General features: G+C 46.8%; 1 protein-coding gene across 1 annotated transcript in view; it reads right to left on the bottom strand.

Annotated features, from left to right (window-relative positions):
• Nucleotides 1-14,479, bottom strand: part of LOC109307664 (unconventional myosin-Vb-like) — a gene marked incomplete at its 5' end in the record, with an annotated part of 224,144 nt that extends 209,665 nt beyond the window's left edge. The window contains 3 exons of the mRNA XM_019531676.1: nt 3,182-3,326; nt 5,315-5,486; nt 14,363-14,479. Of these exons, the coding sequence (XP_019387221.1) occupies nt 3,182-3,326; nt 5,315-5,486; nt 14,363-14,479 (434 nt within the window). The remainder of the gene's footprint in view (nt 1-3,181; nt 3,327-5,314; nt 5,487-14,362) is intronic.
• Between the last annotated feature and the right edge of the window lie 12,547 nt (nt 14,480-27,026).

Here is a 27,026-nt window from a genome sequence, read left to right as displayed (position 1 = left end):
GGCACCATACCTACAGGTTAGGGAACTCCGCTCTTGTCAGCACGGAGGCGGAAAAGGATCTTGGCCGGCAGTGTGGGGAGGCAGTCAGGAAGGCCAACCACACCTTGTCATGCATCCACAGATGCATCTCGAGCAGGTCCAAAGAGGTGATCCATAATCTAACTTCTTAATAAAACTACTGTCAACCCCAACGCAATCACAGGACATAATCCCCAACCAGATCAAGCAGAAAGACCATGGCAGCCAATGTCCTGCTCAACAACAATTAAAAGATTGTTAATATCCAAACTGCTGGCTTTATAAGTTACCATATTTTCTAGCAAACAACATACCCCAGGATATAATAAGCACCTTGTTTTTGAAAAGCAAAATATAAATTTATAAGATCTTTCCTTGTAGCAAGTGAGTCACAGCATCTATAGACAGAGCATGCTCATTGTTGTGCCCCCTGCACAGCACAAGTCTGCAATATTACATACACACTCACATGGCTTATGCTCATGCCAAGCAAATATTTAGCTTAACAGGAAGCGTATGGAAGTGTTTGCTTTCAGCTGACCAGGACTAAGTGCTTTGCTAAATTAGGACTCTCAGTGCTACAAGGAGAGGCTGCTCTTTCTGCAGGCTGAAGGAACATACTAAAGGGATCACCATCTCCAAAGAGGTACTCCACTTCATTCCCTCTAGAAACCATCCCCTTTGTTGCATTCCCAAAGTTTATAAACCCTATGACAGGGGCAGGCAATTATTTTGGGTGGAGGGCTGCTTACTGAGTTTTGGCAAGCCATCAAGGGCTGTATGACAGGCAGCCAGAGGCAGATAAAAAAAAATAAAAAAAAAATTAGAAAACGAATATTAAAGGGGCCGTGTGAGCCAGACAGAATGGCCTGGCAGGCCACATCTGGGCAGCAGGCTGCATTTTGCCCACCCCTTCCCTACAAGCTTCCAAGACTCTCTCGCCACCCCCCACTGTACAAGAGCCCAGGGACTCGAAGAATGGAAGAAAAAAATCCCTAAAATTAGAAGCTTAATTAGCAAGAACAAGCACAGAAGCTTAAATATGATGAAGGCAGTTTCCCCACAGAAGGAAGGACTCTCTCAGGTGGCCTTCAAGGATTTAACTCTTCCAGTGCACTGAAGTATTCAAGAGTCTAAGCCAGGGATTCTCAACCAGGTGATTCCTGTCCTACTTCTTGTTCTAACATGAGCTCAAGCATCTTTGTGCAGCACTGTATGGTACCTTACAGATGATCGCAACACCTACCATCATCAAAGATGTTGAGGGGTGTCAGGCATTCATGTCAGGTTTTGACCACAGGTCAGTAAGTACAGGTCAAAACGGTTCTACTGTAGAGAAAAACCTGTTAAGATATTTTACAAATAATCCCTCCAAGTGGCTCCCAAGAGACCCTGCTTTCCAAGTCAGAGATCACAGAGGTGCTCAACAGAGTTGTTATACATAGCAAGAACCTTATTTCAGTGAAATGCGTGTTTTTCCTCTATCTGAAGGAATAAAACTAATGGAAGTTTATGAAACCCAAGACCACCAACATACCCCCATCTACTAGGAACTGCCATGAATCTACTAGGAACTGCCATGGGGAAAGCCATCTAAATATTACTGTTTACAGCAATACCAGAGAACAAAGATCACTGGACCTGATCCTGCAGCATGCTGAGAACTACCCACTTCTTACAGCAGTCTCAACAGCACCCAAAGACATTTAGCACCTATCTATATTAGCCTGTCAGCTTTAAAATTCACTTTCCTTGGATTTAAGTCAGACTTTACCACAGTATTTTACATTGATGCTCCACTAGAGGCCAAAGATGATGACACAAACTTGGATGTATCCTTTCCTCAGAGAGAGAAACTAATGGCATAGGTATGTAATCCCAAATTATGTACCACTCAGTAACAGCATCTACATTTGAAATTAAAGGTATGCATTAAAGCTCCAGAGCAGTTCGTACCAGAGTCAACTGCTCCCAGGCACAGTTTCTACATGCATGCCCGGGACAGCAGCAATGAGCTGGGGTGGAGCAAGCCCCTGCTGGCTGAGCTGATCAGGCACTATTTACACCTCTGGTCGCCATCTACACCTGTGTTTCATTTCAGTGCAGTAAAGTACTCTGCCGCAAGATGGTACTGTCCAAGACACTGCTATCCTATGGCAGAGCCAATTAATTTATTGCATCTTCATGTGTAGACTGATTAGTCTACTCCACAGTAAAAGCACACATGTAGACACACCAAGTTTCTCAACTTCAGAGCTGGAGCAGGTAGATGAAGATCCATTTAAAGCTACTGGACTTGCACACACTCCCAGGATCTGAGGCTCACTGCTTTGTTGCAGTGATGCCAGAGCCGTATTATAACGAAGAGGAAGTTTTCATAACTCTATGAAAGTCCAACAAAACCTTTGCTTCTCAAGAAGGGCTAGGCAATACATTCCAGGAAAAATAAAATAAAATAAAAAATAAAATTTTGGGTCAAACTGGCCCAAAATCAAATATATAAATCAAAAATACAAAATCAAAAAATGTATTTACTCCAGCATTTTCAGTACAAGTCTGATTTGTTTCCAAGTCATTCAAGGTGACCCTTGTGCCCTACTTAGGTGGGCTCAAGCAGCAGCAAACACAGAACAATCCCCATTTGAACCACAGCTATGTAAGCTTTGTGCGTACTTGTGTGCCTCATGTATTACTAGGCTGCCCTACCAGGTCATCATCAGCCAACTGTCTACTGGGCATGGAGTGATGATGCACGTACAGCACTACTTAGCAGCCAGTTAGGTTACCAACAGACTAAAATATACCGGAAATACTCATTTATGGAAATGCCAGGAACACAAGAAAGTATTCAGGCTTTTACAGCACATTGCATAATGGGATAGAGAAGGTGAAGGTCTCACAAAACAAGTAAAGTAGTATGGGGGGTATAAATGGGGTTAGGAAAAAGTGGTCCTACACCCTTTTAATAGTACAGAAGTCACATGGTAATGTTTGTAGGCTTCATAGTCTATAGGAGCCTGATAAAAGGTTTAGACCTTGCCTAGCTTTTCCTCCTCTCTGAAGGAAAGCTTTGTCGTGATCTCTATGAATTCACAGATTTTTGGCAGACCCCATCATGAGTCACAGTTCTGAGTCTGATCCCATGAACCAAGATGCCACTTACCTGGCCATCTGCTTGTAGGCTTCTTCTGCCACTGCAAAGATGTGAGGATCCATGTCTCCCATGTTTTGGCCGCTGTACGCATAGATGACATCTTGTTCATAGATTGGCAACTGTTCATATGGATTGATGGCAACAAGCACAATCCCTTCAAAGGGACACAAATATTCAGAAAGTAGAATGAGTGCAAAGTCAGCAGTTTATACACCTCCATTTTTTAAAGCTCCATAAAAAAAAAAAATAATCAGGCACTTTTCTGATATGAACATCAACATTTCTTTGGATCTTGAACAGAATAGTTTTATACTGCTGAAAAGAGGAGAAACTCATGTACACCTATCAAAAGGGATATAAAATTGGCCAAATGGATATATAAATCTATCATGTGAAGTTGGGCTGATAGGAAATTTGTCCTCCCCCCAAAAAATAAAAAACAAACAAAGTAGTTTACAGAAAGAATTTATCTGAGTTTCAAAAAAAATACCTATACCAATATAATTGCAATTCTATGGGGTGAAAATGGGAGGGGACTTTATTGTGGCTTTTAACTGCCGGATATAGATGTAAAAATCTAAGCTCAATTGAAATAAAATGCAAAAAATCATGGTAAAGAAATGCAAAGGGTCTGAATTAAAATCTCCCCTCTTCCCACACAAGCCCAGGTTCTTCACAAAGACATTCTACTGTGCTTTGGAACTGAAGTCATTTAAGAACATGCCATTATGGCCTAAATGACCTGTCATTTGACCCCTGGGGAGCAAGGGAAGAACCAACTCATGGAGAATCCTCATGCAACAAGAGGAACAGTTCCCAAATCATATTAAAACATCAGGGTCCAAGTATGTGGCAATAATTAAGACAGCCTGAGAAAGGAATAGTTATTTTAAGTCTCGACTCTAAATACCTTTTGGTTCTGTAGGCTCAAATTGAACACTAAGGTATTCTAACCTTCTAAAGAAAATATGTGGGGTTTTTAGTACGGAGAAGAGACAGAAGGACAGTTGCAAGCATACTGACTTACCCCAAGTATGTCTCTGTTGCCACTACCCCCCACCATCAGTAAAACACCACCTACCCTCAGAGGTATTGTCCAACTAAACGAATACATGGTAAACACATATGACCATGGCTACAGACAGATATTCAAAAAGCCTGAATTGATTCAAGCTTTGCAAGTTAGACTAACGTGCCTAAGCTGACTCAGTTTGTAACTGTAGACACATCCCCTCTGGACTGAGAAAAATGCAGGCACATGCCTGCAGTAGCTCAGGCTTGAAGCCAGGGGGTGCTAAAAGTAGCCCTCCCTTCCCTTCCACAATACTGAGCTGAGGTAGAGAAAATGGCCAGGCCTAGGCAGGAGGCTCTGATTAGGTAGGGGTTCTCCCCCCCACCCTCACTGGTCAGCAAGGGAGCCAGCAGGGGTTTACACAGCATTTATCACCCCATCAGTGAAACAAAAGGATCTCTCATTAGTTCAAGCTCTACTTAAACAACTTGTTCCAAGGAAGGAGAGACATTACCAACTACCTGTTGATTAGCTCTAATGAGCCCTAAACCTGTCCCATCTCCCACACCACAGACCATAGCCAGCACGTGGTCTGCTAGCTAATGCTGAGAGGTGTCTGTGTAAGGCAGAGGGGATGGGGGATCCCTTCATAGCATGGAGTAGTGGGGGGGGGGGGAGAAATCAGAGGGAAGCCAAGCAGATGCCTGCAGTCTCTGCTGGAGCTACAGGGAGGAAGCAGGAGGGGAGGGGCTAGCTCTGTTGCGGAGCAGAGAGCCCTGCCCACTCCAAAGAGCATGCCGAGAGAGTCCAATTTAACTTAAACCAGCAAGGGGTCTGGGACAGACATTGCATAAACCAGTTTAACCCAAATCAGTTAAGTCTGATACTACATTCAGCCAAGTTTATCTTAAACCAGTTTCAGCCACTGTGAAACCTGTTTATGCGCACTGAACATCTGTTCTGCTACAGGTTTAAACCAATTTCTGATCACTTAAACTAGTCTGTGTGGAATGTCTGTCCCTAGCCCATGAGACATGTAAACTTAAAATCCACACACTCTTTAACATACAAGAAACTAAAAAGTGTGAAGATAAATCACCAAAACTTGATGGGACTACACTAATACTCACCACAGTAGGTATATATGTGGTTTGATTCCAAGAATCTGACTTTTAGGTTATGCAGTACTGCTGGCTCATGGAGGTAACTTAAAGCTGTCAGGTCATTTTCTCCAACCAAAATATCTGGATTCCGCAAGAACGGCAATTGACTGCCTTGGCGATCAATGGGATATTCACAGACCTAAAGCAACAGTTAAAAAGTTAAAATACAAGCCATCCAATCCCTTCCTCCCCCACTCCACTGCCCAATATCTAAGAATAATTCTGCTCAAAAATATTTTTCAGTACAGCAATACCACAAATGCCCCAACTAGAATCTAAGCCCATTTGTGACAACTGCTTTTGAAGTATATTAAATATTCATATACTACTTACCCAAAAGAATAGAGGGATTTCCCAGCATTGAATTAGAATAAATGAAGGGTACGCTGTATATATAGGATGAAGTTTGTTATGGGTGGTCAGTTTCAGCACATTAGGTTTCTGACCCAATCATCTCAAACAAAACAGGAAAAAATTTAGGGGCAACCATGGTAGATGGTACAAGTGTTAGTAACATGTCTATCGCAGCACATCTAGACAGGAAAACATTGATTTAAATAAGAATGTACATATTGGATCATTCTCCTTCAAGCACATTCAGATTCCTTGAGAAAATCCAGTATTCCTTCCTGTTGACAGAACAATCTGCTGGATTTTATTCAAACGGCCTCAAATGCACTATGCTTCAAACAGGGAAATGAGGAGAAGCAGCAAAACGCACAGCAGCGCCCGGGATTCCACGAAGAACGCGGACATGGTATTAAAACATGGCTGGCCATACGCTAGTGTTTTTGACTCTCTTCCAACAGGGCAGAAAACCCATTGATTAAAAGTCAAGAGGCTTGCCTTCCTTTATCTGTAAATACCTTTGTCAACTCCCCACTCCCCCGTGGGCATTTCCAGATGCAGTCAGGCACCTAGAAACAGGAAATAACTTGGGAAGTTCTTGGTGTAATATTTGCCAGGTGCACTTAACATCTGTTTTAAAGCACCTGTCTCTTGAAACCTGTGGGCATCGCATCTTTACACGTGCAACACCTGCTAATCCGGGACCCTGGGCAGGGGGTGAGTAGCCAGATACTTCAAGCAGAAAAGTGTGGGCGGAGCTGCGTGACACCCTGCTCATGGCTCCCAGGGGGCTGAGTGCTCAGCCCCCACCTCAAAAAAATTAAATTAAATTTTAAAAATTATATATTTAATTAAATAACTATCCATCACTTTTCAACCCCTGCCCTGAAAGCTATTTTGTCCTTTTCACTGCCCTGCAGGGACCCTGTGCTGCAGATCCCAGGCGCACTTGGAGCAGAGGTGTAACTGAAGGGCTTGCCAGGTGCTGAGGGAATTGGGGTGATGAGTAATTCCTGCTCGTGGTCCCCAGCAGACTACATGCTCCCGTTCCTACCCCCCACAATTCCACTTTTCCATCTGCACTGCAAAGCACTGTTATTTTCCCTTCCCCGAGGACCCTGTGCTGCAAGGTTCCAGGTTCATTAGGGCAGGGAGGTTCTGGGTATGTGTGGCTGCCTGCTTGAAGTACCTGGAGGGCTGGGTGCACCCAGCTCTCACCCAACTCTCTGCTTTTCCAGCCTCTGCCAGGAAATCCATCTCGTCAGTTAAATTTCTCTGCTCCAGACCCTGGGCACCACCACACGCTACCTCCCCTGGCACTACAACTGGGGTCTGCACAACCCTGCCAGCACTGGGCTACCCTCCACCTGCACACCAAATGAACCTGGGGGGGAGGTCCAGGCCCTAGCAACCCTTCTACCCCCTTCCACCACCACCACCACCACCACCACCGATGAACCTGGAACCTTGCAGCACAGTCCTGCAGGGAAACGAAACGGACAAGATGCTCTCTGGAACAAAGATGGGGTGCCAGGAGCATGCAGCCCTCCAAGCAGAACAGGCAGGGGTCACTCAGCCTCTCCCCAGCTCCTGGCAACCCCTCCAGGAAAGGAGCCCGGGACCACAGCACAGAGTGGATGCAAGGAAATGAAGTTGACAAGATGATTTTCTTTTTCCAAGACTTGTGCTGGAAAAAGCAGAGGTCTTGGAGAACAGTCCCCAGGGCACCACAAGCAGTTGTTGCACAGCTCCCCCCAGCACCTGGCAACCCCTCTCTTCTCATCCCACACCCCCAACCCCTGCAGGGTCCATAACAGGAAGGCAGATTAACAAAATAGCTTTCAAGACAAGCGTTGGGAAAAAAAAAGGTGGACTTTCCTGGTTGGGAAGCCCCAGAGCACCTAGTCCCCCCAGCACCTGACAATCCTTCCACCACCCCCTCCACTCTCCCACACCAAATGAGCCTGGGACTGCACTAGGTGGGGTCCATTTCCTCAAGGGAAGGGAAGTTTAACCCCTCTCCCCGACCCCAGATTCCAGCTGGGGTTTGCGGGGGTGGGAGACCCTGCCCGCATGCCGCCCTTCCCCTCCCCGCCAACCCTTCCCTGCTGGAGCAGACAGCCCAGCCCAGAGCTAGAAAGCATGCTGGGATTTAAAACTTGAACTAGGAAGGGATCTGGAACAGAAGCTTCATAAACCAGTTTGACCCAAATCAGTTAAATCTGACCAGGTTCAACCAGGTTTATCCAAAACCAGGTTTCAGTCATTTTGAACTGATCTTCTGTTTACGTGAGCTGAACTTCTCTTCTGTTACAGGTTTAAACCAGTTTCTGACTACCTAACCCTGTCTGTGTGCAACTTCTGTCCCTAGTCCAAACAAAAGACCCCCAACAGGTCAGAATGGTTTTGGCACTATGGATTCCTATTTGAAGAAGTTTCTGGTTTTATTTTATAAATCAGGTATAGGTCTTTTTACCCACCTAACAGTGCTAATACTATGTACACACCCTTAAAAAGCATCTCATGGCATCCCAAGGTGCTGTGGCTTTGGTGCAGAACCACTAGGCTCTGCAAGTTCACTGGCCTGAGGATCAGCAGCCCCATCTACAGCATTCAGGCTTGAGTTACAAATCTCATTTTAGAAAAAATAATGTTTACTGCTCCAGCCAAATTTCATGAGATTATCTCCAGTCCCGCAGAAGGATTGTGAACAGGTCAGGATTCCCATGGGATGCTTGACAACTCTCTGCTCTAGAAAAATACTGACAGCATAAAGTATTGCCAGGAAAAGATTGGCTGGAATCAAGCATCAAGGAAAATTCCCCTAAAAAAGGGAACCAGATACATGGGGATACATATTAGTTGTCAGGAGCAGAAGTCTTAAGTTTCCTCAAAGATCCCTTTGTATTCAATGCCTTCCTCTGATGCTTGCACATGTAATTCCATACTTAGCCAAAGCTCAGATGAAGAGGCACTTCTAGCCAGCTGGTTCTTCACATGAATGGCCTACACGATATACAATAAATTTCACAAGAGAAACATCAAAAGGAAGAAACGCATACATGTTATCCAGCAATAAAGAGATGAACATAAACAGTGACTGTTGAGAATTTATGAAGGAGACTTGGCTCTGTAAATGTTGCTTTAGAGCAGCAGCTATCGACAGACAGAAGTCAATAAATGAAGAGATATGCAGGTTAGCCAAGTGGACAGGTTTCAGATCAACACACAAACTAACTGTGGTGCAAAAATCCACACCCCAAATCAGATCCAACAAAACTAGATTTGGGACAGGTAGCTCCAAATGTTAGCCAATAAAATTACGTGAGCTTGGCTGAAATGTTATCATGCCACATCTCAGTTTAGGGGCAGTTCACCTTCATTCATTCGTTGTACCAGGAGGAAACAGCCATCGAAACCCGGTCGGAGAATGGAACAGGCATTTAGGATTTCCCCCATCTTCTCAAAGAGAAGATGAGTGGACTCCCAAGTAACATCGCCGGGAAAACAGTACACTAAAGCATTTGAGAGAACGAAACATGATGAGCATGTCCGCACACACACAGGGCATCTTAATGAGGGGTTTTTTGTTTTTTTAAATCTTGTCTGCACTATCTATCCAAATAGTGCTCTCTTGGTTTCAGGGGGAAAAGTAGCTCACCAGTTTCAACTACATGTTGAAGACTGAACGAAAAGTCTCTACTGACAAGCACTGGAGACCAGTGCAGCAACAGAAGCTTCTCCCATATCACCCAATCCAGAGAGCCCCAGGGGAAGGAAGAGCCACCCAGGCACAGATCTTTGTCCAATCATTCACATCTCTCCTGGGGCAAGCCACAAGAGCAGCCAATTAGTGCCAGTTCCAGGCTGGGTAACAAGACCAGCAGCTCATTTCATCTAAGTTAATAATTCCTGGCTAAGACTTGACAATTATCTCAAATGATTGAACTTGTTCTTGGGGGAATTCTTGTTTGTCTGCCTCAGAAGCAAAAATAGCAGTAACCAAATACATAGTTCAAAAATAATCCACAGCTGGCAGCAAAGCCAAGGGAAAGCTGGTTTTCGTTGCTTCCATCAACTGGTCCAAAGCAAAGGCAGGCAGCTCTGCAGGTTGGCTGGGGAAGACTTGCAGGTGTGGTGCTAATGAGAGCACAGGGGTATAATAATAATACAAGGATGCCAAACGTCTAGGAAGGACAGAGATGAGTGGTAGAGTTTGGAGGCCGAGTTCGCAGCTGAAGAAGTAGGCTGGCAAGCCAGAGAGACCCTTTTATTCTGAACATGAATATTGGTGACCTCCATGTAGTTTCATCAGTAGTTACAAGGATGAAACACGAGGAGGAAGATGCAAGAGCTAGTACATGCTAGCAGCTCCAAAGCTGGCTCTGACTGCTGGGGTGGGGGGGTCTTGGTGAGAGCAAGAGGGGCAGAGAAAAGAGGAGGAAGCCCCCCATGTGACTGTCAGAATAAATGTCACTATTGAGTGAATGTGAAAGGGGGTTCTTCAGCTACAAATAAGGAAGAAAATTGAGTTTATAAGATGCATGACTCCCCTGGCTCCACCCTTTGCATTTAGCTGACAGGAAAGTCCCTAGGCACACAACAGAAGGGCAAAGCCCTTGGTTGAAGGGACAGGGAGGGGCAGTTGTTCTGTATGTAGGGCTGGCCCCGGGCAAATCAGTCAGTGAACCACTTCCACCTGGGTGCACAATATTTTTTATCCAGCTGCACGTACAAAAGGATGTACGCAAATTGGAGAGAGTCCTTTCGAGGGCAAGGAGAATGGTTACAGGCCAGGGCACTGGGCTTATTCAGTCTGGGAGAGAGACTGGGGGGGCGGGATTTAATAGCAGCCTCCAAATCCCTGAAGAGGGGTTCAAAAGAGGATGGAGCTGGACTGTTCTCAGTGGGGGCAGATAACGGAACAAGGAATAACGGGCTCTAGTTGCAGCAAGGGAAGTTGAGGTTGGATATTGGGAAGAACTCACAAGAAGGGTACTTAAGCACTGGAACAGGCTGGAACAGAGGTGGTACAATCTCCATCCTTGCAGGTTAAGGCCCTGGCTGGGATGAGGGAGTTGGGGATGGTCCTGCTTTGAGAAAAGGGGTTGGACTAGATGATCTCCTGAGGTCCATTCCAGTCCTTATTTTCTATGGTTTTATGACCCTGTAAATAAATCTATCCAGACTCGACTTGAAGTGTTGCTTTCCTCATGACACCGGCACTCGGATGTCTGCAACACCCTCTTTGTTTATACTGGGCTGAAAAGAGACTGTGTTGTTTGCACAACAGGTTAATCAGGCGTGTCTCATTCCTGCTCTCCAGCTTCCCGTTCAGTAATGCAGCAAAATGCTGTGCAATGGGCCAGAAGTTTGTTGGCAAAAGCCATGAATTATTCACACAGCCCTCAAAGCATTTTCAGTTTGGGGAAGTGGCATCTCTTAAGCATGTTAGTAATGCAGCAGATCAACCCCCAGGACAACCAAAAAATGATCCATGAAAGAAATGCTGGTTTAGAGATGAAGGGGTTTACAAAAATATACATTTCTCGGTACCATTTAGAGCAGAAAGTAGCAAGATCAAACTGGCATGCTGGCAGATTCAGCTCTTAAAATGCTACCCTACCAGATCACCGTGGACCAAACCCAAATGTTTCAGAGGACAAGGCTAATGAAACCCAGCAGCTTCAGGCTTATTGTCACTGCACGCTAATGAGGTGAAATTCACTGCTGTGTGGAATGAAGACAGACAAAACCTCTACCCAGTCCTCCAAAAGCAGCGCCTAGGTGCTTGCCATCCTCAATGCACCCAACAGGAGTAAGCCTCCTCACCGGATCGCTCACCCAGCAAGGCATTTAGGAGCTACAGGACTGGGCATGTCCTCAGCAGAGTAGTTCAGATCTCTCTACACATGAACGGAGCTGGAAGCTCCAGGTATTTCAAGAGGCAAAATGTGTGAGGTCGTTTGGAAAGGGATGGTCCTGTCAAGCAGGGGGTTGGACTAGATTGCTTCCCAAGACCTTTTCTAGTCCAACTGCCCTATGATTCTCAGCTCAGGGTTTTAGTGGCTCCCTCCCAGAGTTGCACTCCATTACCTAGCTTGATGCATCAAAATCACTACGACATCCCTAACAAGCTCTCTAGTCATTTCTGTTGCGGTGACAAAAAAAAAAAAAAAAAGCATTTCATCATGATGTGTCGCCATATGTCACTGCACTGCTATGGTCTCACCACAGCTATATGGTTTTCCTGCAGGGAGAGAACTGAAAAAAGGAAACCTTATACCAAAAAGCATCTTGCTCCTGCAATTCTTTCCTAGACTTTAATGCTCTCCTCAGCGCTAAAAAAGATTTATCAACCCAATTATTCTTCGTTACTCATACTCTCCCAACAACCTGTCTATGGATTATTTCATTTACAGATTTCTAACATTTCAAACAAACCCATTATCATGGCACTTAACTGGATACAAAAACAAGGCATATTGTAGGGCTGTGTGAAACAGCACGGTTTCGAAAGAACAGCGTTTCATTTTGCTGTTTCAAAGCACTGTTCAGTTTTGTGGAAACTATTTTGGTGCGTTTCAATATTTTGCCCACAGGCTATAATGGGGGGGGGGGGGCGGGGGATCACAAAAATTCCTATAGCTTTGTCATTTCTTGCCCGATTCAGATGAAAGTTGCAGGGATGGTAGCCTCTTCTGAGGGCATGAAGGCTGCCACATTTCAAGGAGATAGGTGCAGCAGTGTTTGTGAAACTGCACCTCAAACTGTTCAAAGCAAAACTAATATCACTTGCGCAGCAGCAGCCACTGCCTGCTGTCACCCTGCATGCAGATCCAGGGGCCCACGCCCAGCGGGCGCTCGCGCTCAGATCCACGTGCAGGACGACAGCATGCTGCCACTGCCACCTGGGACCAGTGCCAGCACTGGGTTTTTCCCGGTGCTCAATGCAGGCTGCGCCAGGCAAACTCGGGTGCTGGCACTGGCCCCAGCCGGCAGCAGCAGCATGGTGTCATCCGCATGCTCAGCAGCTGGTGATTGTAGAGCTTTAAAAAAGTCCTGCAAATTACTGGCTCTGACACCAGCGATTGGGGCTTGGCACCTGCGCAGCAACAGCACCATGGCGCGGGTGCAGCACAGCCTTGACAGGGTGCTGTGCTGCCCAGGAAGAGCTGGGGGAAAACCGAGAGCTGGGGGAATTAATTGAGCCTCCTGGATGATTGGTTTAGGTCCCTTCCCACCCCAAGTACTATGATGATACTATGAAAACCCATGCGCAGATCTGGGGGCCTGTGCCCCCTGGGAAGAGCTGGGGAAACAGAGAAGTGGGGAATCAAACCAGGAGGTGGATGCCAATATCCAAGCAGTCCTTCCCCACTCTTCCCCTCCCTCTCCTTAGTTTCTGTTTAGCTGCAAGCAAGCCAGCTTCAAAACTCTAAAAGTTTTGAGTGCCCTCATTTCACTTCAAAAAGTTGTTTCGATGCCTTTCATTTCGATTTCGCTATTCTGAGTTGAAAATGAGTTGAAACCGCTTCAAAATTAAACACCCATTAAAATTTTACACAGCCTCACTATGTTGCCTGAATCAATGAATTCAGCTGTTCCAGGATTTGACAGGAAAGTCTTGATTCCTCATCTGTCCACACATCTGTACAAACTGGATAAACTACAACCCTTGACAGCAAGCACACCTTTCAAGAAGTTTTATCCTAGGCTCCATCAACTGAATGGCCCACCTAGAACATCAGTATCTCATTGAGCTGTGACTGGAAGAAGGCAATATTCAACACCCTCTCTCTATGTTACTTATATGCTAGTTTGAAACCCCAGTGTGGTCCCATGGCCAGGGCCGACAACCAGGGGGCACCCAACTTTCAGCTACCTGGTGAAGGGAAAGCCCAGGATCATGATACTGGTCTCCACTTGCACTGAAAAGTAGAAAGGACAGGATGCATATATGGAATGGCAGGAGACACGATTATTGGGATCAGATCCCCTGGCAATATTAAAACAAGTGTGTGCCAGGAGACCCAAGCTGCAGCCCATTAAATGGTTTAAAGCTTTAGACTACAATTTATTTCTAATTCAGTATGCATGTACTCTAGAAAATGAAAGCAACAATCAGTTTCTAAGAAATAAATTAACATGACTTGGAGAAATCCATTCCTCAGTACTTTGAGGAAATGAGTTTCATAATTGTCATGCTTAGTACCACCGACAATAGGACAAGCATTAAAACGGAAAGAAGGTTTTAATAACTGAGCATGCATAGAAAAAAAGCTGTTACTTGGGCAGACACTTCCTGTATTCCACTCCCTTTTATTTCTGATACTTATGGCTTTGAATAAGCATCATAAAACATGTTCTCCTTTCAATTCATCCTGCAGCAAGGTTGTAACCTGGGGTTTCTGACAGCCTACTGTTTTGAAAATCATTTGGATGTCACTAACAGACTATCATAATTTCCTCAAGGGCCGAGTCAGAGAAGGCAAGTTGTGAAAAAGAAAACCCTTGTTTTTGAACAAATCTCTGTGAGAATCAGACACAGCGGGAAGAGAATGTATTTAAAGAGACTAAAATATATGCCAAGAACATGTGGTAATTCATGCTCATTCAGAGGATAAATCTTAAGTTCTGAACTGCCACCAAGGCAATAACACTTACAGTTTCATCTTCGAGTTTTAGGCGCAGGCTTTTGTCTCCTTCTTTGTAATCCTTGATAATTTCTGCTGATCTCCAGACTTCATTAGGGTCAGGAATCCAAACCCTTGTGTACTGGGAAAAAAACAAAATGAAAACAAATCATGAAATGATGCCGATCTGAGATATCTACCCCCTAGGGCTCCAACCATTTCAGAAAGGAGGGAGGTAGGTGCAGGAAATGCAACTTGTGCCACAGGTGCAGCTGCAGCCACCATCCTCCACAGGCCGATCATGCAACACAAGCAGCTGCTGAGGACTTGGAGTCCCTGAAGTGGGCGTGATGCCCCTGCCCTGCTCTGCTCCCCCCAGTACGCCAGCTGGGGCCTGTGATGTGCAGCTGCATGGGGTGCTGGACCGTGCCAGGTTCAGCAGTGACAAGCAGGCAGTGCCCTGCCCCCTCCCCCCAGCATCTGCTCCCTGCTCTCCTTACAGCTGGAGCCCCCAACCCATAAAAGAAGACCAAAGGATGGGGAACAGGCACCTGCCAGCTGCTGCTGAGCCTGGCACCCCATCCAGCTGTCCTTGGTAGCCCCCAGGTGGAGCAGGACACAAGTAGCTTGGGGCTCTCCTCCATCTGGGGTCAGCAGCAGGTAGGTCACCTCTTCCACACCTGCTCCCTCTTGGTGGCCCCCCTCCTTAGCATGCCCTGCAGCATGGGGCTCCAGCCACATCTTGGACTTTGCAGGCAACCCAGATGCCTGCAGTGAACTGGGAGCAGGCAGCAAGCAAGCATGCTAAACAGCTGAAGGGGGGTGCAGGCATGCCCCTGCACCTCCCTCCCCCAAGATCAGCCCCTTGCTCTGAACGTATTGTGAAATTAGAGGAAGCTATAGCCATTTATTTCAATGGAAGCAGGGTGGATTTCTACCTGGATGAACAGTTTATGGACTCTGATTTTGATCACAAACCAGGTAATTTCTAGATGGGACTGTAGCTGGTTTTCTGCCAAGTACAAAACCAAAAATAGTAGAATACATAACTACAGTATTTTCTCACATACAACATCTGCTTCCCACCCCCCAGAAAGAGAGCTGCTAGAAATCAAAGTATACATTATATGAGAGAAAAATGCTAAGAGTAATTTCTGCTACTTGCCAGGTTAAACCAAAAATAAGATCCACTGAAACCTGCAGGGAACAAAACAATAAGCAGGCTCAATTCTCTGGCTACTGTTACTCACTACAAGGAATTATCTTTTCTTCTTCATTCTGCCTTTCAAAAACAAGGTGTGTATTATATCTTGTGCATGTCATCTGCGAGAAAATGCAGCATATTCAACCATCTAAAAGACTCCAAATTTAGTTGTATTGACCACGATTCAGGCTAGGCCTTCAAAAAGCACTGACCCAGTCCTTAGACAGGAACTTTGAAAACCAAAAGCAAATGAAAAAGGGTTGCTTTTAAATGCAAAGCATGTCTTTTGAGAAACGAAGATCTTCAAATTTCAGCTAAGCAGGTACATATTTTTTAAATGTTTCCAAATAAATACAGCATTTCATTAATTTGTTAATAGCTTCATCATTACACAACTGTAAGAATTTGAGATAAGGTGCTTAAACATGTTTGCAGCAACGTAAAAAAAACCACCCAACACAACACTAATTCCAATACTTCTCAACCAACCAACAGAAGCCAAAAACCCAAGATGAATGGCGTGCAAAAATAAAATCCCTTTTCTGGCACCCACCCCAGCAATTAGCACTAACTTCTCTCATTTGCTTTAGCAGTATAGCCAAGATCAGTAGCAGGTTGCAGAGGTCAGGGACCAACACAAAGGGGGATGAGACTTTTCACAAGTATTTGCTGACATCAAAGGAATGAAGAGACTTGGGAATCCCGAGTTAAAAGCCAGAATATATTCCAGAATAAATTCTGGCTAAAAGCATATCAAACCCAGTAACCGATTGAAGCAGGGTCAGCAACATTTTTGAGTAGTGCCATACACACCCACAACCCCAGCTTGTAAGATGTTGGCATGCTAGGGGTGGACGCCAGAGGACCAACAAGGGCCCTGATCACATTGTGGCAGTGTAGCTCTGGCCCCTTCCCCAGGACACGAGTACCAACCAAAAATGCCTTTCCGGCACGAACTCTGCAGTTCTTCCTCCAATCCACCTCCCCACTGCCGAGCGGCTCCCAGCCACTCCCCCACTCCCCTTCCTTCTCAGCCCAGAGCCTGCCATGATCTCCTTCCCCACCAACAGACTTGCTCAGGAACAGCTACTGTTCCCTTGCATTCAAACCTGGCAGCTCCAGCTACAGTGAAGCCCAGTGCTCATGATTTCAAACATCTGCAAGCGTCCTGTGAGCAGCATCTTGCTTTGGGGCTTGCGTGGCTGGAGCTTTTGTCAGGAGAGCTTGGAAGGGGACCATGACCCTCTGCCCCACCAGCCTGCTTTCTCCTCAGACACTCAAGCTCTCCTGCAAGTTGCTCAGCGTTTACTGGTTTTAACCGAGTAGAAGGGGACTACAATGAACTCAGCCTTTCTAGTGGCTATTTGGCCTTTCCACTTCCAAGCCGAACCAAACTCAGGAACTGCAGATGGCAAATGAAGCCAGGTGAAGGAGGGGATTTGGAAGCTCCCGGCCATACCAAACACTGCAGTGCCTGATCTCAGCAGAGCTACCCCACTGCAAGGACTCCTGGCAGTGCTGTGATCCATAGGACACACCAGAGATGGAATTGCTACTTTGACGGCTCCCCAAGGGCATCAAATTTCTGTTCAGTTCCCATACAATCCTCATCCCTGCAGTAACCAGACCCTACCCTGGGGGTCTTCAAAAGGAGGCTAGATAAATCACCTTGCCGGGGTTGTTTGACCCCAGTACTCTTTCCTGCCATGGCAGGGGGTCGGACTTGATGATCTGCTCAGATCCCTTCCAACCCTATTAAACTATGAAACTATTGAACTAATGTGTATCCGTCATCTATGGTTCACTTGTCCTCTCCCCCTGGGCATCTGCAGAGGAATATTTGGTGTTGAGGGAGTTTATGCTTTGGGGGATTTTTCTTTAAATCCACACACTATCCTGCACATGTCAGAAAAGTCAGGCTAAAGCTCACACTGGGAGCAGAAAGCAATAGTGGCTCAGATGGACTTCAGTTCCTGAGGGAATTTGCTCTGGGACTAACAGACTAAGTCCCATCCCTTCCAGCAGGAAGCCTTAACTTTGTGACACTAATTTCCCATGGTGTCAAGGGAACAGAGCTGTCCAATGCAGCCTGAAGCTAAGGAGCAAGATCTCCAATTTAAATGGCTGTTCTAGGAGAAGGCAGGAAGAGCAGGGAACATGCACACTACGCTGCTATAATATGTACAGATGAGAGGACCCTCTTGCAACCTTCTCTGTTAGTCGGAGGTCCCTACAGAGGCTGCGTGTTCTCACCCTTACACCGGTGCAGCTCGTCTCAACACACAGAACACAATGCCTTATTCTGGCACAAGTCACAGACACAAACAGGTTCAAGGAACCCTCCTGGCCAGAACATGGGGACCGACAGGAGGACCAGTCCAGGGGTATGAAACCAGAGAAATGTGCAAATAGAAATCTCAGGAGAGCTTTGGACAAGGGGGATTAAAGACGACTTGAAAATAAGATTTTGCATATTTATATCAGCATGTGAGATCCTGAGAGTTCTTGGTATCCACAGAAATACAGCCCTGGGAAGGTTGGGGGGAAGGCAGGAAGTCCTCTCAATACAGATTGTTTACTGTGAGCTGAGAAGAAACGTGGAAACCTCCCAACACATTCTCCTAGATATAGAAGCCCTCATCCATAGTATCTAAACATCCATATGTTTAATAAGAAATCCCAAAAGGCAGAGCACAGGGATTAACATTCAAATCTCATCTAAGCCCTCCTGCATCCCCAAGAGGGGATAAATCTGGAAAGTAAGCAGAATCACCCATACATATAATAAGATTATGATGTTACTCGGCATCCTAACACCCCATTCTAATGAGGTTTAATTCATTTAGGTGGCAGTCAATTAGACTTTACCTGTTACCATCCAATGAAACAAAATGCCCTGGCCAGCCTACTTGAAAGCATTCCCCTGTGCTACATCAAGTAGGTGGAGGCCAACACACCACAGCTGCTGCATTACGACTCAATTCTGCAAGTATCAGCCATCAAGCAAAGGGCAGAGCACTGCAAATACCCTGATGGGAAGTTAGCAGGACTTCAAAAACAAGCAGCACCCCTGCCACCCAGCCTTACATCAATCAGGGCCCTGGATATTCCCCCTCAACCCGGGGGGTTTACAGCCAGCTGGCTGCATTGTCTTCAACTGGAAATGAGAGCACCAGTTTGTCACAACAGGGAAACATTACACTGATGTAATACTGAAATTAAGGAACAGCTTGATAAACTTCCAGAAAGACCTCAAAATTAGGAAGCAAGGGCTGCAGTGCAGAAGTAGCAATATCCCCAGTTTTCACAATCCATGCACATGCTAAAGTTCAGCTTCTACAGACCAGCTTTTCTGAATGTGAAGCCAGGATGGCAGCCACACTAGATGGGCTTGAGGAGACCTGGGAAGTATACATGGGACAGTACTCGCCACTGGGAATGCAACAGAGAGAGGAAAAAAAAAAAAAAAAAAATCAGCCAAGGCTGGTTGCAGCAGGCAGGCTGCAAACAGCTGCACCAGGCTCCATAGCTCCAGCATTAGCTCTGTGCTGGCAGCGACTGTGCACGCACCTATGAGCAGACAGCAGTGATAGGACCTGGCCCTGAGGCAGCGCAACCTCCCTGCTGTCCGCTCCAAGGTGCGCGCACAGTCGCCGCCAGCACAGAGCTAAGGCTGGAGCTATGGAGCCCGGTGCAGCTGTTTGCAGCCTGCCTGCTGCCTGCTGCAGCTGCCCAGAGCCCAGGCTGTCTACAAGCCGCTGCTCCGGGCTCCAGAGCCCAGTCATCAACAGGGATCCTAGTTTTCCATTTCCCCACAGAAAAAACAGAGAAAAAACACGGATTTTCCCTTTTAGAAGAGAAACCCATGGATTTCCCCCTTTTGTAAAGAGCTTTGCAGGCTGGCAGAATTCTAGCCTCCAGGAGCTGTTTGCAAAAGGGGTAGGAAAAACCTCAACCCTGCCCAGAGGGGTGTAATGAAAAAAAAAAATCATAACAAACAAACAAACAAACAAACAAACCTTGAAAAACAGATGACCTTTTCCCCTTTGCTGACAGTAAGAAAAATGTTAGCCACAAAACCGGTCTCAAGCAGCCCAAACTTGTTCTGTGCATCTCACAACTTTGTAACGCAAGCAGAAAAGCCTGAATGCAATGTAACGGTTAATGTATAAATACCGAGCTGTAAACTCAGGTCAGGGGAGATCTCGGTCTTTGTGACATTGAGTAACCCCTCTGCAGAGCAATGAACTAGCATACGGACACTCCCTCGTTCTCTGCCTAATCAATCACGGCTAGGAACGAGCACAAAGACGGGATGTGGCCAGTGCTCTTCTGTGTATGAGCACACCCTTTGGTGTATGGGCGCTACGCAGTAGCTGGTCAAGCCTTTTCCCCAATAGGGGAAGGGAGGGGGAAAGGGCAGGGCCCGACACCCACACTTACCTCCAGCAAGAAGAGCCTGCCATAAAAGTGGGGCTCAGGGGTTGCGCATCAGGGCTGAGGGTGCAGGGAGGTTTGCAGTCAGCCAAGCATTCACCAGGAGGGGGTTCACAGCCTCCTTGCCCGCCGCCAGAGTGCTTGGCTGGCTGGAAACCCCCACCGCTCCCGGCCAGCTGCAAGCTCCCCACTCCCTCAACCCCCAGCCAGCTTGGGCGCTCCAGCCAGAAGTGGGGGTTGGCAGCTGGCTGGGAATGACGGGATTTCCAGCCAGCTGAGCACTTCCAACCCCCTCCCGGCCCAACTGCCTGGCCAGCTGCAAACCCTGGGTCACAAACACTGTGCTCCCCACCCTGCTGCCCACCCCCCCCCCGGCTCTCCAGAGTGCAGCATGTGTGACTGGTGTGGCAGGATACAGCAGGGTGTAAGAGAAAGCTTGTTATGAGGGTTTTGTGGAGGAGCCATGTGCATGAGAACACACGTGCAAGATGGCCAGCTAGCAGATTCACAAAGCTGGTCACCACCAGTTTGAACCAGCTGGAGCTTGTTTTGCAGTGACCTTGTGACCAAGTGGAAAAACCCAAGGCAAGTGGAAATTTCCCAAAGATATGTGCGCATATATACCTATGTATGCCTATATTTGCATATGTATGACCTGTTGGTATAAAAGGCGCTACAGAACTCAGTTCGGAGGAGCTCTTTGTCTACAGGGCACTGAGCAATGTCCCTGCAGAGAAGTAAATCATCTTGCCGACACTCCCTCATTCTCTGCCTAATTGATTGCAGCTAGGAACAAGGCCAGCAAAAGGGACGAGATCAGTGCTGTTTGGCGTATGAGCACACCCTCCGGTGTATGGGTGCTACGCACTAGCTGATCCAATTTCCCCTACAGGGGCCACGCATGAGAGGTGCCTCCCACTGCAAGCTCTGTGCTGCCCTGGCCACACTTCCTCTGCATGCATGGGGGCAATGCACATCTGCCCTGCCCCTACCCCGCCACACAGATCTTGGGGGCACAAGTCCACCCTGCCCCCCAGGAGTGTACGCTGCCACTGGGAGCTGGCCCTGCCCAAGCCTGCAGCAGCTGCAGGGGGGGAGCCAGCTTGGGCTCCTCCTATAGCAGCCGCTGCCTTCCATTTGGGGCAGGGGGCTGCAGACCTGGATCCATGGCCCCATAGCCCTGGCAGCTGGGGGCCCCCCTTCCAGCAGGGCTGGGGGGCAGGGGTATTTAATTTTAGCCACGGATTTTGGAATTTTTAAAAACAAAACAAAACAAAAACAAAAAAAAATAAATAAATCAGAGAATTTGCAATGTTTTATTAGAGAATTTGTGATTTTTTAGTCATGGAAAACCAGGATCCCTGGTCATCAGCAGGGGAGAGGCTGAGGTTGTGTTGCCTCTGCACCCCCCCCACCCAACCCTCTGCTCCGAGGCACGCATGCAGCTGTTTGCAGGCTCCCAGCTGCAGTCAGCCCCAGCTCTGGGTAGCTGCTGCCAGCTATGGAGTCTGGGCTGTTTGCAGCAGGGCTTGCAGCTGAGCCCACCCGATTCCCACCCGCTCCAAGCCCAGTACTGGCCCAGCCCCACCTTCTGGGATGAGGCTGGCGCTGCCCCTCGCCAGGAGCGCTGCACCTGTGCTGGCTTAGCTGTGTGGAGTGCGTGCATGGTTGGGATGATAGGCAGGCTCTGGGCCAGGGTCTTGGCTGGCTCCCCAGGGAAGCACAGGGGCTCTGGCGGGCCTAGGGCATTGTTGGGTCAGACTTTGTCTGGTGGCCCAGCAGCCCGGCTCTCTGCACCCATGCATCTGGTTCTGTGCATCTGTGTGCACACATGTATCTGGTTCGGGATGTGTGCGTGCATGCATCTGTTCTGGTTCTCCGTGTTTGTGCACATGTGGTTCTGTGTGTGTATGCACATGTATGTGCCTGGTCCTCTCTCTCTCTCCCCTTCTCTTTCTCCTTCCTTCTCTCTTTTTCTCTCTCTCACTGCAACATGCTTAACAAAAAAAAGTACACAAAGGTAACATTTATGATTAAATATACTAATATGCAGTGCATCCTGCCACATACTCCTCCCCCCCGCCAATTTTGTTTTCTGGCATGCCGGCACTCGGGCACATTACAAGGTAGATGTTGCGTTTTTTTCGGCGCTCCAGCCAAAAAACAAAATCGCCTACCCCGGGTTAGGAGGAGATGTCTTGGCCAGCACGATGGCTGAAAGGGACCTTGGGGTTATAGTTGATCACAGGATGAACACGAGCCACCAGTGCAAGAGTGCAGTCAGAGCTGTTCGCATACTGGGATGCATTAGCTGATGCATCGCGAGCAGAGCTAAAGTGATACTTCCTCTCTACTCGGCACTGGTGAGACCCCAGTGTGTGTCCAGTTCCGGACACCGCACTTCAGAAAAGATGTAGAGAATCCTGAAAGGGTCTGGAGAAGGGCCACAAGCATGACGAAGGGCCTGGAGAACAAACCTGATGAGGAAAGACTAAGGGATCTGGGACTATGCAGTCTGAGGAAGAGAAGACTGAGGGGGTTGGTGGCCATCTATAAGTATGTAAGGGGTGAATATCAGGAGCTGAGAAAAAAACCTGTTCGCTAGGGTGCCCCGGGGAAGGACAAGAAGCAATGACCATAAACTGTTGGTGGACGGTTTCAGGTTGGATGCAAGGAAGAGCTTCTTTACGGTAAGGATGACCAGAATCTGGAATAGACCTCCAGAGGAGGTGGTGGTGCAGTCCCCAACCTTGGCAAGAGCAGGCTGTACAGACACCTTGCTGGGATCGTTTGATCTCAGCCGTATTCCTGCGTAGAGCAGTGGGGCTGGACTCGAACTTTCAAGGTCCCTCCCAGCCCTTAATTTCTATGATTGTTGCACCCCAAATGAACTCAGGCCCTTCTTTGCAAGAGCAAAGTCTACTGTGTAACATTTAGGCCACTTTTAAAAGTTACTCAAAGAGTTAAAAGAAACAGCAGTCATAAAAATCATTTGCTCTGCAGCTGAACAGCAATAGATTTTTATATGTATAACGTGTAATTATTTTTAGGGTCGCTCAATAGCTGCAGCAGCAGGATCCTTTAGATGTTAATGGAGCTATACATATACTATCAGAACAGCAGTTTTCCTAGTAGAAAGGGGGGAAAGAGGCATGCATTTTCTTCATGGCATTGCACCTAATTCTATTCATCTTAACACCTCCACTCTACACATGGACTTAAGGCAAAAGCTGCAAGGGGGCATTTGTCTTGATCTGCACAAGATGGTGCAAAGGAAAGTTTTCTGTAGGATTACCACAAACAGAATGGCGGGAAAAAAAGTAAAGATTCTGACGTCACGAACTGCTGCACCTTTCTACACGAGCACAAAGTGCTGCAGAAGGCTATTGTAGCCTGCTGTATTTGAGTAACTTGTCTGGCAGCAGTCCTCTACCCTACAGGTGGCTGCATTCAGCGAGGAGCAAAGTGAGTCACTCCTGTGCCCCAATCTGTCCATGTTTAGCATCCTGCTCGTAATCTGCCTGCTTGCAGTTTCATCCTGTGATCAACCATAAACCCATCTCTGGCATCAGATAAAGCAGAACAAAGCCCACTACTAACCCTGTTTTGTAAACCACATTCAGAGCAACAACAAAGGGCTCCACCTCTTCCCTCCTCCTACCCCTGTGCCTGCCTCCCAGGTCCAAACAGGTTGCTGCTCCCATAGGACCTACCTACACGGACCCTCTACTCCAAGCCTTCCCTTCCCTGATTTAAAAACAATTCAGAATTACCTTGCCACCTACAGCTCAGTTTTTAGAGAGAACCAGTAGTATCTTTGTTCTTCAAAGGTAAAGGGTCACTCCAACATGTAAATCTAGGAGTGTACACTCCTTATAAAACCAACAGCAAATAGCTCTCCTCTCTCTGTAGTTTCCTCATCTCACAGAACACTAGCTATAATCATTTTCTCTTTACTCGTTCTTATCCTCTAAAAATCTAGGACCTTACACCGTGTGAAGCCACTTCCCACAACCCCCTGAAACAGGAAGCGAAGCTGCCCCTGAACCTCCCTGCAAAATATAGGTACAGAGCAAAGGCAGCAAGCTGTGGCACCATGAATTTCTAACTAGACAGGTAGCTGTACTGCTTGTCAAGGCCAAATACAGCACCCATGCAGAGAGGAGCAAAGCAGTACGTTCCTGTGGGTTAACCAACACCCCTGCTTGCCTGTGGTTGGCATAGAACAAAAAAATATCCCAAAACGAAGCTGATGAAAGAAATAAGGAAAGCATATTCCACTGCAAAAATTACAGTCTTTATGTAAAGCAGATTTAAAAGTTGACTATACTGTGCTATAGTAATATCCATTAGCAGCATTACGTTAAAAGACACGTCTACACTCCCATTATAAATCCCATTTTCATGGGTTTATAACCTCAGCCTTGAAAATTCACTAAAAGGCCGTAAAAAATAAAATACAACCTGGCCTATGAGATTGCTCCTCAGCCCTGGTTCTCCAGCAGACGCAGGCTGCTAATGAGTTAGTCATCCAGAAGGGCTTCTGTAAGCTCACATGTCCTATTCAGATGTTCTCCAGACCTGTCTTCCCTTGGCACATTTCCCTGCTCCAGCCTGCATTTCTCCACAAAGCATCCCTATTTGCCCCATCATGCTTTTTTTTTTTTTTTTAAATGCAGTATAGTTTTGCCAAAGGAGGTGAAGTAATATTATACACCTGACTGCGCTTTTGAGACCAACACCTCATACAGACGGCTGTCCCCCTTACTTGCACAGGGTGCCAAGATAAGGCAATACAGCTCAGACAGATCGTGCAAATGTGCATGTGTAAAGTGAATACACACATTTGAGAGCACCTGGCTGGCTTCTAGCATCCAGCATCTTTGCGTGCTTCAGAAAGATTCTGTATCCATAGGTCCTTCCATCTCAGGAAGTGCCAGGAAGCAACATCCTATACAGCTCCTGCATCACCTTACTCTAACCCACAGCTGAGAAAACCCCAGTATCTGGTTACCAAGGAATCACCCAACCTCTGCCCCTTGTCAGAGATCCACAGGTAGACGCACTCTAGAGCAGTGGTTTCCAACCTTCTTTCCACTTGTGGAGCCCTAAAAAATTTCAGCTGGAGATGTGAACCCCTTTAGAAATTTCAGCTGGAGGTGCAGACCCGTCTGAATAGTGACTGTGGTAGTCACATACTTTTGATTGATCAGTCATCTCTCACAGACACCGTAGAGCAGCATCCGGCTGGTAAGTGCATGTGGGGGAGGGAGGGGAGAAAGAGGGAGGCAAATTGAGATCCACACAGTGAGGGAGGGAGCAGGACCCAGCCAGGGTGGTGAATGTGCTTCCAATTTCAATCAAGCTCAATTGTTCAAGTCTGTGTGGCTCTGTGAAAGTTTCCTTCCTCCCAGACCCATCATTCTGGGCCCCAGATACTCCCCAAATGCATGGCTGGCATTCTGCATGCAAGCCTCAAGCTCAGAGGCATTGAAATTCAGATGCTCCCTAGTCATGCTTGCTCCTATCAAAAAGGCTGAAGAAGCAAGCCAAGGGAAAAAGAACAAACAGCCCCTCATTATCACAAAATTATACAGTCAAGTTTCCCACATTTATCAAACTTGCAGGGGTCAGCCTGCCGCATTTGCAATGCACAGCCTTCACCCTGAGAAAACCACCTGGTTGATCATGGTGTCTCCCCTGCTTCTGGCTGTGTAGAGCAATTACTTCTGATAATTGTTAAGGCAGGTGGATCAAGATTTCATCTGTGACTGGTCTGAAGCAAAGCACTGGCCTGTGATGTAGCAAAGGATTTTCTTGTAAAACATAGTGGCAGGTTTATATTTTTCCTACATATCCCACCATTTAGATACACTGTGCATCAGATTGTCTGCGAAGTCATAACAGACTCCAGGTATATTACCATATAAGTAACACTAACAGAAAGCAGCATAAAAGGACTCAACTTGCAAAATGACAGGAGCTCTTCAGCACAGCAGACTGAGCAGCAAACTGTTCAACTGGGCATCTGAGCAGCAGAGGAAAACAAAATCCTCTACTCATATCAGGAGCAGCACTTGTGTAGGTGTCACCACATTACAACTTGCACCTGAAAGAATGAACTTTATCCTTTAATAGAAAGCAATTCAGGGCTTAGCCTATCTTGATGGTACAGACAAAAAAGTGACAATTTTTCACCCAAACTGGCTCCTGACAGCACTCTATAGCCAGGACTAAACACAAGTGCATAGCTGCAGATGCTTTAAAAGGGTCTGATCTCGTAGAAATCTGAACCCTCGCTGCAGGAGGATTCAGATGACTGTGCTCCAGAGTAGAGCACCTTCATTAACTTCTGTCTGCACTCACTCAGAGCAGGGCTCTGCTGCCAGCTCAGCGCTGCTCCTGGCACTGTTTTCAGAAGGGGAAGGGAAAGGAGTAGAGGGAGCTCATTCCAGGGGTTGCCCAGACAATACTGGAGGGTGGGGCAGGCACCCTCCCGACTAACGGGGTTGGAAAAACCCCAGAACAGCACCTGTCCTCTGGCTTTTCCCCCTCCCATCTTGAATCAACATGGGACCAGGGAGGCAGGGGGGACAGAGTTAGGGGAAGAAGCCACATCTCACAAGCTTCATTCCCTGGATCAGCTCCAAAATAGAGAGTTTGATCTCCCACCCTCCTTACCCAACAGCTAATATCTGTTTGCTCAGGTGGATTGGTCTAACTCATGGCACTTTACAGAAAGTGTCATGAGTTAGACCTAGGAGCTGCACCTTGAAGGTTCTTTAGTGACAGGTGGAATAGCAGTTAAGTGGCTAAAAACAGCTATCAGATGGAAACTGCTTTCAGCAGCTACCATTCAGGGATGGATCTGAGCCAAGAACACAAATGGTAAAAAAAGATTTTATAACCCATTAACCATCCCTTGAGCCATTCAGTTCAGTAAACCATGGTTTTTAATAAAGTTAAATTTTCCAATTCACCATACTGCACTGTGAGATTAAGTAAAGCCATCTATAAAACACAATGAAATGATTCAGTGGTTTGAGGGGGAAAA

The sequence above is a fragment of the Crocodylus porosus genome, unplaced genomic scaffold (assembly GCF_001723895.1).
Source record: "Crocodylus porosus isolate Cpor-Errol unplaced genomic scaffold, CroPor_comp1, whole genome shotgun sequence".
Taxonomy (NCBI): Eukaryota; Metazoa; Chordata; order Crocodylia; family Crocodylidae; genus Crocodylus; species Crocodylus porosus.
The sequence above is the reverse complement of the archived record's forward strand: the minus strand, read 5'-3'. Positions and strand labels throughout refer to the sequence as shown.